Source organism: Tachyglossus aculeatus, chromosome 22, assembly GCF_015852505.1.
Source record: "Tachyglossus aculeatus isolate mTacAcu1 chromosome 22, mTacAcu1.pri, whole genome shotgun sequence".
Lineage (NCBI taxonomy): Eukaryota > Metazoa > Chordata > Mammalia > Monotremata > Tachyglossidae > Tachyglossus > Tachyglossus aculeatus.
Genome location: NC_052087.1, coordinates 31,031,011 through 31,047,003, shown reverse-complemented (window position 1 = coordinate 31,047,003; position 15,993 = coordinate 31,031,011). Strand labels below are relative to the sequence as shown.

Below are 15,993 nucleotides of genomic sequence, written 5' to 3'. Positions count from 1 at the left end.
AATGAAACTGGAGGAATATGATGGGAAGAAATCCTGGCCCACTCTTTAGAAAAAAACACTGTGAAGAGCCAGGGTTGAAAAGTCACATCTGTCCAATCTGCTGAAACCAATCTGTGGATTTTGTTCATTGTTCTTCACATCAGCACCCTTCCAAATGGTAAAAATCCATGAAAGCAGAAGGGGCAGTTTCAGACCAGTATTCATTTACATATAGGTGCCCAGAATCACACACCTTACCTTGCAGCCAGAGGTCAGATAGACTTTACTCTCACAGATTGTGGATCATTCGGTTTTTTTCTTTTAGAAAGAAGTGAATGTGATAATTGAACACAAATTTAATAGTATTGAAAAAACCTGGCCCTGCAATTTCAAAGAATTCCATCCAGTCCACATCTCTTTCAAACCCAAAAAACAACAAAAGTCATTTCTTAGTTCTGGCTCAAAGTCTACTCCTAGCGATTCTCCTTCACAGTTGACTATATGACAATGCAAACTAACTATTAAGTTGCCACAGGACCATTTAAAGACTATTAAAGGAGCCAGTGACTTATCACCTAGAGGGACTTCCAATCTGCTTCAGAGGATCTCAGAGAAAAGGAAGGAAGCCACAAAACTAGTTGAGATCAATTATAAAAAAAAATCAGGATATTGTCCAATAATAATAATGGTGGTATTTATTAAAGACTTACTACATGCCTAAAACTTTGCCAAATGTTGGATAGGATACAGGATAATCAGTCTGGACAAAATCTCTCTTTCCCTCGAGACTCACATCTAAAGGAATTGGAGAACAAATATTAAGTCCCCATTTTACGGATGAGAAAACTAAAGTATAGAGAAGCTAAGTGACTAGCCCAAGGTCACACAGCACGTACATGGCAGATCTGGGATTAGACCCCAGTTCTCTGACTCCTAGGCCAAAGCTCTTTCCATTAGGCTATGCTGTTTCTCTGCATAGTGGATAGAGCACTGGCCTGGGAAGCAGAAGGCAATGGGTTCTAATTCTGGCTACACCGCTTGTCTTCTGTGTGACCTTGGACAAGTAATTTCACTGCTCTGTACCTCAGTTACCTCTTCTGTAAAATGGGGATTAAGACTGTGAGCTCCATGTGGAACAGGGAATGGGTCCAACCCTATTTCATTGTGTACAGCCTGGCAATTCTTAAACTGCCTGACACAAAGTCAGTGTTTAGCAAATACCACAAGTATTATTTATTAGTATTATTATAATAATTATGATTATTTTCTGCCACTGATTACTCATGACATACTAACTGGTGATGGGATTTAAAAATTGAGAAGAACACTTAAAAAAACATTTAGGTTTTCTGCAATGAGAAAAGAATCTCTATTTTTTATGTGATCTTAGTTGGGATCTGCTGTTCCTTGCTGTGATGGTCAGCCTGCTCTCCCTGCTCTAGCCAAAGGTAAAAATGATGCCTGGCAGTAGAGCTCAATATCTTCTCATGGAAGCACTGGGAGACAGGAAATGTGATGTGACCATAGAATCCCACATGGTTCCCTGCTGACACTCATAATCTCCTAGAGATTACAGTAAAAGTGAGAGGCCCACTTCCTGAGAGGACAATGATCTCCCCTGCACTCCCTGACCACCAGCTTCAACCATTCATTCTCCAGTGATTCCTTCCCGACTGTTTTCAAACATGTTCATGTCTCTCCTATCCTAAAAAAACTCTCTTGACCCCACGGTTCCCTCCAGTTAGCATCACATCTCCCTTCTACCATTCCTTTCCAAACCAAGCTCTTTGGGCGAGTTGTGTACATCCTCTGCTGCCACTTCCTCTCCTCCAATTACCCCCTTGACTCCAACCAATCTGGCTGCTACCTATTTCACTGATACTGAGGCAGTCTCTGTCCCACATGAGGCTCACAGTTTAAAGGGGAAGGAGATCAGGCATTTAATCCCCATTTTACAGATGAGGACACTTAGGCCCCGAAAAATGAAGAGACCTGTCCACAGTCAAACAGAGAAGTGGTAGAGGACTAGAATTCAGATGTCCTGACTTTTCACTCTAATTCAGGGGTCAGAATAAATGACTGAACCTCTCTCAGCTGACCCCTGTGCTTGAATTGCCTCCCAATTACATCACTCATATTTGCTGAGCCCTTACTGTGTGTAGAGCCCTGCATTAACCACTTGAAAATAATTGTGCACTTACTGTGTACCAGGCGCTGTACAAAGTGCTAGGGTGGATACAAGGAAATTGGGTTGGACAGTGTCCCTGTCCCACATGGGGCTCCCAATCATAATCCCCATTTTGCAGATGAGGTAACCGAGGCACAGAGAAGTGAAGTGATTTGCTCAAGGTTACACAGCAGACAAGTGGCACAGGAGGATTAGAACCCAGGTCTGGCTGACTCTCAGGCCTATGCTCATGCCCAGGCTAGGAGGGACAATAGGTAGTGAATCCCCATTTTGTAGGTAAGGTAACTGAGGCACAGAGAAGATGAGTGACTTGACCAAGATCACACAGCAGACAAGTGGTGGACCTGGGATTAGAATCCAGGCTTTGTGACTATCAGGCCCATGCTCTAATCATCAGACCACACTGCTTCTTACATGGATTATCATGCCTTTTCTATGTTACGGATATTTGAAAGATGCTCTGCTGCCAAAGAAGTTCTCCTTCATATTCTAATCTCATCATCGAAGGTTCAGGTGACGGCATGTGAACTCTCTGTAGATGTTTCTCTGCACTGAACAATGGCAGGGTGCTCTATCTGAATGCTTGTAAAAGTGGAAGTGGAATTCCAGAATTGGGTTAATTTGTCACTTTTATATTCTCCTTAGGAGTAATGATAATAATAATAATGGCATTTGTTAAGCACTTACTATGTGCAAATCACTGTTCTAAACGCTGGGGGGTTACAAGGTAATCAGGTTGTCCCACGGGGGGCTCACAGTCTTCATCCCCATTTTACAGATGAGGTAACTGAGGCATAGAGAAGTGAAGTGACTTGTCCAAAGTCACCCAGCTGACAAGTGGCCGAGCTGGGATTAGAACCCATAACCTCTGAGTCCCAAGCCCGGGCTCTTTCCACTTAGCAACGCTGCTTCTCCAACTTTCACAACTCTATGGATGCTTACATAGTCATGCATGTAACTTAAGCTGGTATTTATGAACAGCATTATTCTGCATACATAGTAATAGCTGTTTACAAAAGCCAGTTGGAAAAATTATATACACAACCTAAATACTGTATACCATTTAACTCTATATAGGAATGATAGTGTTTGTCTTTGTTTGTCATAAGAAAATGGCCTAGCGGAAAGAGCATGGGCTTAGGAGTCACAGAGCCTGGGTACTTATCTCAGTTCCACCCTTGTCTGCTGTATGGTCTTGGGCACATCACTTATCTTCTCTGTGCCTTAGTTCTTTTATTTGCAAGAAGGGGACACAGCAAGGTCACCCAGCAGAGTCACACACTACTGGTGGGTGGGCTATCCAGAATGCTTATTTTGGCTCTTTCAGTTTTTGCAGCTGATTGAATCATGACTGAGACAAGTTCACTTGTTCTTTAGAGGAGACAGCATGGGATCACCATGATCACCTAGTGGAAAGGGCATGGGGTGGAGAATCAGGAGTTCTGGCTTCTAGTTCTGTTACTGTCCTGATGTGTGTCCTTGGGTAAATCACCTAATCTCTCTGTGCCTCAGTTTCCTCATCTATAAATTAACTGCCTTTCAGACTGTGACACCCATCAGGGACAGTCTGTTCACTTTGTAATGAATTAAGTCCTCAACATATAGAATGTGATTAATTAATACCTTATTTAATCAATGCCATAAAGCAGGTCACTTCATTTTCTTTATTTGCCATTTTACATTCCATTTGTCATTCTCACCATATCACTGTTGTCTTGCACAGCACTGTGTGCTCTTGGCTGGGTAGAACACTAGCGGTCCCATGACCTAAAATGATTTAAAGACCAAATAATAAGAACGAAATGGAGAAACTATAAAAGAAATTGAATACCTATTGCAGTCCCTTTGCATCCCCTTTGAATTTGCTGTTACATGACGCCGTGGTAGTGGGGCAGTTCTGAGGATGTGGGCTGGATTTATTCTCTCTGTGCTTTTACTTTAGGGGTATGGAGAGTGCTAGAAGATGGTGAGAATGAAAAGAACGAAGAAGGGGGGTATTGCTAGAGAAGCAGTGTGATGTAGTGGATAGAGTACAGACCTTAGAGTCAGAAGAATTTGGGTTCTCATCCCAGTCCCCCTAAATTCTTCTGTGTGACCTTGGATAACTCACCTCACTTTTTTGTGCCTCAGTTTCCTCTTCTGTAAATGGGGATTAAGACTGTGAGCACCATGTAGGGTAGGGACTGTGTCCAACCCAATCTCCTCGTATCCACCCCATCCCTTAGTACAGTACCTGGCACATGGTAAGTGTGGAACAAATATCACAGTTATCACTATTGCTAAGTATGGGCAGGACTTTATAAGGTGAATTGAACTCTAGGCACCTAACAGATATTTGAAGCCAAATTAGACCTTCAAAATGCAACCTTGTGGATTAGTACTTTATTTTTGCAAAACCACTTTCCTACTCCACAACTTCTTCATGGCATTCTTCACCACTGCATTCCTCAGAGTGTAGATCAGAGGGTTTAACATGGGGGTGATGTTGGTATAAAATATGGCAAACATTTTATCTACTGAAAAGGTGATGTCCGGTCGCATGTACATAAAGACACAGGGACCCAAAAAGATGATGACCACAATGACGTGAGAAACACAGGTAGAGAGAGCTTTTCGCCGTCCTTCTTTGCTCTGATGTCTCAGGGACCACAATATGACGGTATAAGAGAGGAGCAAGATGAGAAAGGGCCCCAGAGTGATCGTCCCAGTATTGGCCATGTCTACAACACTGGCGACATAAGCGTTGGCACAGGCAAGTTTCAGCACGGGATGGACATCGCAAAAATAGTGATCGATCACATTGGGGCCACAGAAGGGCAGCTGGACAACCAGGGACAACTGAATCATGGAGTGGATGATGCCCCCAACCCATGTGCCCACAAGCATTTTATTGCATACAGACCAGTTCATGATCCTCACATAATGGAGGGGTTTGCAGATGGCCACGTAACGATCGTAGGCCATCACTGTAAGGAGAAAGATCTCGGTGGAACCAAAGAAATGAACACCAAAAAGTTGCATCATACACCCCTCAAAGGAGATGGTTTTTCTCTCCGAGATCAGGTCTTTGATCATCTTGGGGGCCGTGACGGAGGAGTAGCAAAGGTCGATCAGAGAAAGAAAGATGAGGAAGAAGTACATGGGTGACCGGTAGAGTTTTCCGAAACAGATGGTCAGCATGATGAGGCTGTTTCCCACAAGGTTGATGGCATATAAGAGGAAAAATATCACAAAACATGCCTTCTGCACTTCTACGTTCTGAGAAAATCCCAAGAACTCAAATTCCGTGACATTGTTTATCTTTTCCATGGATTTCTTAAATGGCAAAGTGCATGAGGTGATTAATTTCCCTAGAATGGTACAACAGAAATGACATCATTGATTGTAATGTAGGTAGAAACACAGTTCCTGAGGGAAAAAAACCACAGTTGTCAAGGGGATGGAATCCTGAATCTTTTTAGTATGTACTTTTGAGTTTCGTTTACTAAACGTTTACCGTAATTAAAAGTTGCCTCCTGTTTAGAAAGGTCATCTTTGTACCTCTCCCATACTGTCAGGGCATCTGAGCCAAAGCTTGGGGCAGGAAAAGTAGTAGAGGTAGTCTAAAGGACCTGGCTTCTAATCCTGGCTCTTTCACTTGTCTCCTGTGACCTTGGGGAAATCACTTCACTTCTCTGGGCCTCAATTACCTCATCTGTAAAATGGGGATTAAGTATCTGTTTTCCCCCCTATTTAGACTGTGAAACCCATATGGGACAGGGATTGTGTCTAATATGATCTTGTCCATCATTTAGTGCGGTGCTTGATACATAGTAAGTGCTTAACAAATACCAAATTATTATTAATAATTAAAATCGATTATACACTAAAATATCAATCAACATTACAACAGTATATATTTTGTATAATACAAATATTAGTAGTACATAAATGCATCAATCTATTAGTAACATGATATATTATAATGTTATGATGTTAATTAATAAAATAATTTGTTAATTTCTATTAATAATTATTATTACTGTTATTATTCCTAGCGCCAGGTCACATAGTTAGCAAGGGTTAGAACCTGGATTCAAACCCAGGCCACCTCCAGTAGGTAAACCTACTCAACTTAACTTTTCTGTGTCTCTGTTTCCTTAACTGCAAATTAGGGATTTCTCTTCTCCCTCTAAGCCTGAAAACCCCATGAGGGAAAAGAACTGTTTCTGACCTGATCATCTTCTATCTACCTCAGAGCCTCGAATAGTCTTTGGTCCATAGTAAGGACTTAACATATCCCACAATTATTATTATTAATATTATTATTAGAGGGATGAACCTAATTCCTCTGTGCAAGAGCAGCTTTGTTGTGCCTGCTGCTCTCCTGGGTCAGTGGGGCCCACAGTTGTTCAGAGAACGCATCAGGAAGCTCCATCACTAGAGCACGCCTGTGTGGAGGGAGGCCAGGAATGCCACCCTGAGAGACTTCTGCCTCACGAGCAGAACCCAATAGGAAGCAGGGCAGTTTCAGGACTGCAGCCTGATCCTCTGCTGAGATTAAAAGAGAAAAAGGAAGGATTTTTTTCTTAGTGCATACAGGAGAGAATAGGCTCTTTTAGATACACAGGGACAAATAGCCCTTCTGCATCATTTGGTAGAATTGTTGTTTTGATAGAAAAAAAATTAACGGTCATGTTGATCAAGAAAATGAAGATACTTGAATTTGAATATCAAGATAAATTAATCTTTCTATTGTACAATTGTACTCTTTCAATACTGTACTCTCCCAAGTGCTTAGTACAGTGTTTTGCATGTAGTAAGCACTAAATTCGATTGAATGAATACAATGGGATATTATTATTTTTATCATTATATTGTCAAGTGTCAGTTAAAGACCGTTCTATGCACTGGGATAGATATGAGTTAAACAGATTAGATTCAGTCCCTGCCCCACCTGGGGTTCACAGTCTAAGTAGGAGGGAGAGCAGCTGTTGAATCCCCACTTAACAGATGAGGATACTGTGCCACAGAGAATTTAAGTGACTTGCCCATGGTCAAATAAAAGGCTATCGATGGAACCGGGATTAAAGCCCAGGTCCCTGAGTCCCAGGAACATGTCCTTTCTGCTAAGCCGTGCTGCTTTCCCATCCAATGCTGATGCCACTGAAAATGGGAGAACATTTAATCCCATATAATCTCATAATCAGGAAACCTAGAGAAAAACACTACTGCTGCACTGTCTCGACATAATTCTAAGGTAAAGGAATGTAAATTATATCTCAAGTGAGTCAGGTACTCATGGCTTGAAGAAATTACCACAAAATGATCCCTACGTAGAATATTAATAAAAGAATCATAGTTTAGAAAGGTTAAAATCATGGTTCAGATTGTAAATCCCTAATCAAATACCATCAAAGCCAAACCCCTTTGATAATTTAGCTGTAGAATATTCGTCACTATTAATTTGCCAAGTGGAGGTCACTTCTTTTCCTCTCATTTAAATTCTGCAGTGGTGACTTTAACCCTTTCTTTCTCATTTGATAGTGAGGGTAATTTTCTCTGAAAATAACCAGAAAAGAAAATGGAATTTAACCTCTCTTCAATCTACTTCGACCTCATCAATCTAGAATTTTGACTGAATTAAATTCCTGTTTGTGTTGTTATTTGGTGCTTCCCATGACGATTTCTATACTGGTGAATAGAAACTCCTGGGTCTATTGATTCTTCAATGTTGTCTTTCCCCTGTGAGACTCAAATAGTGGTGGTGAATCCACAAGACGTAAGACCCTGGGACCTCTCAATATCCTGTTAGCTAAGGGCTGGGAATATATCAACCAATTCTGTCGCATTGTACCCTCTCAAGCACTTAGTACAGTGTTCTGCACAAACTAAACAATAAATATCAATAAATACCTTTGACTGACTGAGCATTCACACTTTGTGATACTAATCTTCAGAGATTTACAGTAGAGATACCTATTATACCTCCTCAGAAGCCTGCTGCTCAGCCTGATGACAATGAATCCATTGAAAATGAATCTTCTCCCAAATGTAACCTCGGATACTGCCTCATAATCAACCCATTTGCACTATTTCAGACTTGCTTTGACTGGTTTTCTGGTCAGAAATTATTCGTTCATTCATTCATTCAATCGTATTTATTGAACGCTTACTGTGTGCAGAGCACTGTACTAAGTGCTTGGAAAGTACAAATCAGCAACATATAGAGACAGTCCCTACCCAAGAATGGGCTCACAGTCTAGAAGGGGGAGACAAATAACAAAACAAAACAAGTAGACAGGTGTCAATACCATCAGAATAGATAAATAGAATTATAGCTATATATACATCATTAATAAAATATAGTAATAAATATGTACAAATATACACAAATGCCGAGTGGAGGGGAATGGTGTAGGGCAGAGGGAAGGAGTGGAGGCGATGGTGCAGGGCGGAGGAGTAGAAGAAAAGGGAGGGCTCAATCTGGGAATAGAGTCCAGTTGCCCTCTCTCCAATCCCAATAGTTTAAAAAATCATATTTTTAAAACATCATATTAGAATTCAATACATTTTTTCCACGGTATTTATAAAGCCCTCATTATGTGTCAGGCACTGTTCTAAATGCTGGGGGTAGATACAAGGTAATCAGGTTGGATACAGTCCATGTCCCACAGTGGTGCTCACAGTCTTAATCCCCATTTACAGGTGAGGTAACTGAGGCACAGAGAAGTGAAGTGACTTGCCCACCCAGCAGACAAGTGGCAGAGCCGGGTCTAGAACCAGTTCCTTCTGACTCCCGGGGCCCATTCCCCATCCTCTAGCCCAAGCTCCTTCTCTACAAAGAGGCCTTCCTGGTTTACCTTCAGAAATGCACTTCCCAACTTTGTGACTTCTGGTGTTCAGCAAGAGAGACTCCCGGGCTTATTTTGAAGCTTCAGGCAGACCCTTAAGTTCAGCTTCTGCTTTTCTTGGGTTTTTTTTCCACAAGCGTGCGTGCGTTTGGGTATGTGCGCTTCAATCAATTCACACACTTCAGTGAACGGCAACAGCGGAAATCCAGGTCCACAACGGGGTGGGGGTGGGGGTCAATTAACTGTACAGAGGACGGAGCCAACAGTGCTGGAACCGAGCCTTCTCTGGGAGGAGCACATGGACGAGGCTAATATTTGGGGAAAACCCACCCCCATGAATACAACCAATTCCCCCCAGGACAACCCAAAAAAATCCATTTGGTAAAAGAGGGAATTGAAATCCTTGTCAGGTGTGAATGGCCCGGATATCAGGCTCCGTTCTGAGCAAGGTGTGAGGAACCTAGATTTAATTTATTTTCCAGTGCTTGGGTCAAGCTTCACTCAGCTTTCTAGTGGCCCGTTCTCAGAGAGAATCTTAAAGAAAAGAGGAGGCCCCGGGAAGACGGTAATCATTGCAACAGGAATGGAGGACAGAGTAGAGTGGTTGGGAAACTGTAGATCGAGTAAATGGATGACATCAGTGATGCTGAGACCTGGGTTCTAATTCTCACTTTGTGACCGAGCTGGGTACAGTACGAGCATTTCGCAATGTCGAAAAATCAGTGATTTGGAAGCAAGTGGGAACTCCCTTCCTAAGACTGTCTAGGCATAAATGAAAGTGCTTTGTAAAGTGCTATGTGTTCATGCTATCTGCACAGCAGGGTGTGCTGCCAGGATCATTCCCCACAGGGAGTCAGAGTAGTTCGGGAGTCACATCCCAAGTTACCCCAGCTCAGATCGAGCTGAGTTCTGACCGCCACAGAAGACCATGCTAATCTGTCAGGATTCAGGCTGAAGGTAGTCAAGCAAAGCACACACTTAATGACAGACTCCTAGGTTAGGCAGGCAACAGTCTGATAACTTTAAGCTGCAAGTAACTCAGTTTCTGGCACACTGCAGACTAACCTAACTTTGGACAGGTTCCCTAGCCTCCCTTATTATGATAGGTGAGGTGTTCATGAAGCCTTGCTAAGTGGTAAGCATTGTGCTAACCTCTGGGGTAGCGATAAGATCACTGGATCAGATACAGACCCTGTCCCCTGCTGGGCTCACAATCTACTCTTCTGGCTACTAAAACTGGGAAAAGACAGCTTTCTGATGTTGAGAAGATTCATTTGATAATTCATTTGAGCTCCTTGGAGAAAACTGCTATATAATTGGTTATTACTGCATCCTGCTGAGGCTGCAGAACAATATTGCTTGATGGGTTCTTATTAAGAATTTAAATAACCCTTTTAAAGCCATGAAATACCTCACAACCATTCTAACTAGCAGCTTGTGAGGCAGGTCTTATAAGCCTTATAACATACACGAGGAAACTGAGGCAGAGAAGTTGAGGGTAGTGGAGGGCAGAAAACTCAACTCAACTCAAGGAGAAGTTCTTTCTCCAGAAAGAAGAGGAGTTCAGGGGATAAAAGTTTGAGAATCCTTCAGCACCCCCAAGGTGTTCTGCAGGGTGCTCTGGTGTGCAGACTCTTCGACTGAGAATTTAGATACGTGAAAGAGACAGACAATTGGAAAGAAAAACACAGGCTCAATTCAAGCTGCTGTTGCCTTTTATGGCTTTGAAAAATATTGGGCAATTCCCTAGCCCTGCCCCAGATTGAGTAACTTCCAAATCTGGCTAGATCTATCCCTGTGCAATCAGTAAGCACTGAAAGCCAAGAGGTGTGGGAGAAAGGTGTCAGTATAAAATTCTCCAACGAAACCCCAGTCCTTATACTATAGCTAACCTGAATGAGGTTCTGTTCTTGAGTTTCCTATAATGCTGAAGAAAAGAGAGGAAACTGTTTTTTTGTCAAGAATGGGACAACTAAAAGCAGAGACAGGTTAAAAGTAACAGCAGGATGATCAATTAAACTTGGCTTCTAATCCAGTCCCGAAGCACTGGTGATCTCTGAGCTTCAGAAGACAACCCGTGCTTCCATTCCCTCATCTGTAATAATAATAATAGCACATTTGCATGGGAGTCAGAGGGTCATGGGTTCCAATTCAGGCTCCGCCACTTCATTCAATCATAATTATTGAGCGCTCCCTGCGTTCAGAGCACTGTACTAAGCACCACTTGTCTGCTGAGTGACCTTGGGCAGGTCCCTTAACCTCTCTGAGCCTTGGTTCCTTCATCTGTAAAAGTGGGGATTATGACTGTGAGCCCTACGTGGGACAGGGACTGTGTCCAATCCCGTTTACCTTGAATTACCCCAGTGCTTGGAACAGTGCCAGGCACGTAGTGAGTGATTAACAAATACCATAGTTATTACTAGTTTCCTTCAGAGAAGTGGCAAAAGAAGGAAGAAAAAGCCAAGAGGTAGAAGGTGGATATGGGAGCAGCCTGAAGGCCTGCGAAAGACCTACTCCTTGGGCCTGGGTCTCTAGTTGATCCATTAGGTGCCTTTGACCACTCTTACTGTGGCTTACTCCAAGCATTCCACCCTCCATCATTTGTTGAGGCCCATAGGCTAGTATGCTTGTATGATGACACTTTATGTTTTTTATTAAATGAAAATCATATTTGTTCTGATTCACAAGAGTTTTGAGGCAAAGAATTGTGACCCAAGTCTCTACACCAAGTCAAAACCAGAACGAGGAGTCAGTATTTATAGCCCCGACATTATAAGCATTTTCTTACTCCATTCTGAGCCTTACAGTCTCTTTTTAAATGGTCTGAAAGGAAACAGAACAGAATAAAATGTGGCCTGTAACTCTTTAGAGACATTGGGTGCCCCGCTCTACCCATCCACCAAGGAATCTACGTGGGGAAGCAGAGCTGCTTCTCTTTAATGTAGAAATAAGAGGGAAGTGATTTTGCTAGTGACTTTTAGCTTAAGATGGCAAATTTTAGTAATATTAATAAAAATAACAACAGCGATCAATGATACCAAGTGCTTGTTCTGACTCAGGTGCTGGGGTTCATACTAGATAATCAGATTGGCCCTAGTCCTGGCTCTAACTCGGGAATCCCAATCTAAGAGGGAAGGAGAACAAAAATTTAATCCTCATTTAACTGATGAGGAGCTTGGAGCCACCAACAAATTAAGTGATTTGCCGAACTGTGCCTTGAACTAAAGCCTCTTGACTCTCAGGCCCATGCACTGCCTAGCAGCGCATGCTGCTTCTAGGCCACAGTGCTGTTTTGAGGGTCACAGTGCAATTCATAGGCAAGAGAAGTGACCTCGACTATGATCTCGACAATAGTTCAGGGTCTTCTGAAACCTGTGCACGGTTCAAATCTTGGATTTTTAAAATGAGAAATCCAGAATGCAGCGTGATGCCAATGTGCCAAAAAGAGCCTGCCCCAAACGATATTTTCAGATGTAGTATTTTGGTCCCACGTATAGGATTAATATGGACAATGTGTATTCTGTGGAGATGATAACCAAATAAAGGTTTTAGTTAACTGCTGCCATCGTTACCTCAATGTGCTTCACCACCTTCTCATTCTGCACATCACTTGTTTATTTCAAATGCTTCCCCCAGAGTTCCAGCCCTTCTTTCTGCTTCCTTTTCATCTTCATTGATATGGATTATACTTTCCATTTGAGTCATTTTAATTCCTGAAATGAATCCTAAATTATAGCAATTTTTCCACAGCTCCACTGTTCATTATCATGCCATGATTCTCTGGCAAAGCAACTTGAAGTGCATCTGAGACATCTACATAAATTCAAACAGATCTCCCTTTTTGTATTGCTATTTGTGGCCGGTGCAAATCATGGCTCGTTAAAACGGCAATAATAATGATACTAATAACAACAATGGTACTTGTTAAGCAGTTACTACATGACAAGCACTGTTCTAAACACTGGAGTAGACAGACATTAATCCGGTTGGACGTGGTCCTCATCCTATACGGGGCTTCCAGGCTAAGTATGAGGGAGAACAGGTTATTTCATTCCCATTTTATAGTTGAGGAACCTGAGGCACAGACAAATTAAGTGACGACTAAAATCACACAGAAGCAAGTGGCTCAACCAGAATTAGAACTCAGGACCTCTGACTCCCATGCCCAAGGTTTTTCCCCTAATCCATGCTACTGTGAGTTTAGTCCCATATTACTTTCTGATCTGGTTGCCATCCTCTAAACAATCTAAGACAGTGTTGATCCCACTTAAAAAGTAAATCAGTGCACTGAGAGTTAGAAGTGAGTACAGTGTAGTGCTACAGTATATACAGTATAGTATAGTTTCTTTGCTAAACCCAAAGAAACATATTGTTTATAGACCCCTGCTTGTTAAGAGAGTAATTCAGTTCACTACACACCACAACAAAGCTGGCCTTATTACAGTGTTTGGTGTATCTCCCAGAAAAGTATCTCTTTTGTTATGAAATGATGCAAAAATGAATAGTAGAGTTATAGCATATTCTACTGTACCTAAAATGTCCTAATGACTTTCTAGGTGTGGTGGAAGGGATGGAGGTTGGAGTAGTTACTGGAAACAGTGGCAGAGGCAACCATCAGCTTCTCAAGGACTCGTGATTCCAGTTTCAAAAGATTCTGAGTCAGTGACCCCATGATTTGACACCCAAATCTACAGCTCTGCCCCTGCTCTCTCTCCCTCCCTCCAGGCTCGTATCTCCTCCTGCCTTCAGGACATCTCCTTCTGGATGTCTGCCCTCCATCTAAAACTCAATATGTCCAACACTGAACTCCTAATCTTCCCTCCCAACCCCTGCCCTCTCCCTGACTTTCCCATCACTGTAGAAGGCACTACCATCATTCCCATCTCACAAGCCCTCAACCTTGGTGTCACCCTCGACTCAGCTCTCTCGTTCACCCCACATGTCCAATCCATCACCACAACCTGCCTGTCTCACCTCCACAACATTGCCAAGATCCACACTTTCCTGTCCATCCAAACCACTTCCTTGCTGGTTTTTGTCTCTCACCCTATCCCGAGTGGATTACTGCATCAGCCTCCTCTCTCATCTCCCACCCTCCTGTCTCTCCCCACTTTAGTCTACACTTCACTCTGCTGCCCAGATTATCTCTGTACCGAAATGCTCTGGGCATCTTACTCCCCTCCTCAAAAATCTCCAGTGGCTGCCTGTCAACCTACGCATCAGGCAAAAACTCCTCACTCTCGGCTTCAAGGCTCTCTACCACCTCGCTTCCATCTACATCACCTCCCTTCTCTCCTTCTACAGCCCAGCCCACACACTCTGCTCCTCTGCCACTAACCTCCTCACTGTACCTTGTTCTCGCCTGTCCTGCCGTCGATCCCCAGCCCATGTCCTTCCCCTGGCCTGGAATGCTCTCCCTCCACACAACAGCCAAGCAACTCTCTTCCTCACTTCAAAGCCATACTGAGAGCTCACCTCCTCCAGGAGGCCAACCCAGACTGAGCTCCCTTTTTCCTCTCCCCCTCCCCATCCCCCCCGGCCCTACCTCCTTCAGCTCCTCACAGCACTTGTATATATTTGTACAGATTTATTACTCTATTTATTTTACTTCACTATTTATTTACTATTATATTTATTTTGTTAATGATGTGCAAATGCTTTAATTCTATTTGTTCTGATGATTTTGGCATCTATCTACATGTTTTGCTTGGTTGTCTGTCTCCCCCTTCTAGACTGTGAGCCCATTGTTGGGTAGGGACTGTCTCTATATGTTGCTGTCTTGTACTTCCAAAGCATTTACTAAAGTGATCTGCACACAGTAAGTGCCCAATAAATAAGATAAAATGAATGAATGAATGAATGTAACCCGCAGAAAATCAAGCCTGGATTTGATTGCTCCAATTCTCCCCCTTGTTAGAAACTTTAGGGTTGTAAGTGGAGAATGTATTTCTAGTACCTCAACAGCTGTTTTTCATATTTCAAACATACATCAATGGACCTTATGCTGAACCGCATTCAACTGCAAAGAAATGAGCAGGGAGCATGTCCACTATTCTGTTGTACTGTACTCTCCCCAGCATTTAGTACAGTGTTCTGCACATAGTAAGTGCTCAATAAAAATCATCGATTTACTGATTGATTGTGTCTTTGGTTCTTGTATTCTCTGCCTCCCTCTAGGGCCTCATACTAAACTACAAAGAGACCATTTTCAAAACCTATAACTGCATTTTTTTAAGTCCCCATATTAACAGAGTTAGTTCTTTGAAAATCTCACCTGCAAACCTTGCTTCAAGGAATGGGTTTTCGGCTTTTCCACTGCTCCTTTCTGAGACAATTTGGGGCTCTTTGGAAACCTGGAAAAGAAAGTTCTCTCAGCAAATGCAAGTGATTTTCTGAGATCCTTTTTCTCCTGATCTCAGAAAGAAGCAAACTCTGTTTATACTTATATATAGTTATATACTTGCCCCTCACTCCTAAAATCTAAGCTATAACACCATCTGTGGGGAAAACATCCCCTCTGTTATCCTCAATCACTGAAGACATTTTTCAAGTGAATGATATAAAGTGCTATGAAGCTGGGGAATTTTGTCCCAAAAGAATACCAATCCTGGAGTTAGAAATAGTTTCCAAACAAGTCAATAATTAATCTTGGTTTAGGTTGAAATAAATCTTAAAGCCTGAAATTTTCAGGAAATGAAAAATTAGGCCTATTCCCTGCCAACTTCACAAGTCAAAAATGCATGAATAAATGGATGGAAAATAATTGTTTTCTTCTTCCCTAATAAATACCCTTCAATTTATATCAATCCCATTTTGTTGCAGTGTTCTGGAACACAGGAGTTTTAAGCAAGCAAAGTGACATTTATCGTATTCGAGAACAAAAGACCCCATCCTATCAGATTGTAACTTCCCAATTCCGACTTCCACCAGGAATCAACGCTTCCATCGTAAAAATCATATAAGTCTACAGGTAGAAGTGCTACCGAAAGTGAT

At 42.3% G+C, this 15,993-nt stretch overlaps 1 protein-coding gene across 1 annotated transcript; it reads right to left on the bottom strand.

Moving 5' to 3' along the window:
- Positions 1-4,549: 4,549 nt before the first annotated feature.
- Positions 4,550-5,476, bottom strand: LOC119944004 (olfactory receptor 4S2-like). The gene has a single exon (XM_038765232.1). The coding sequence runs from the start codon at positions 5,474-5,476 to the stop codon at positions 4,550-4,552; it is 927 nt and encodes a 308-aa protein (XP_038621160.1).
- Positions 5,477-15,993: the final 10,517 nt, after the last annotated feature.

Excerpts from the sequence above, each read along its gene's own strand:
- LOC119944004 (XM_038765232.1), bottom strand. The coding sequence starts at position 5,476 with ATGGAAAAGATAAACAATGTCACGGAATTTGAGTTCTTGGGATTTTCT.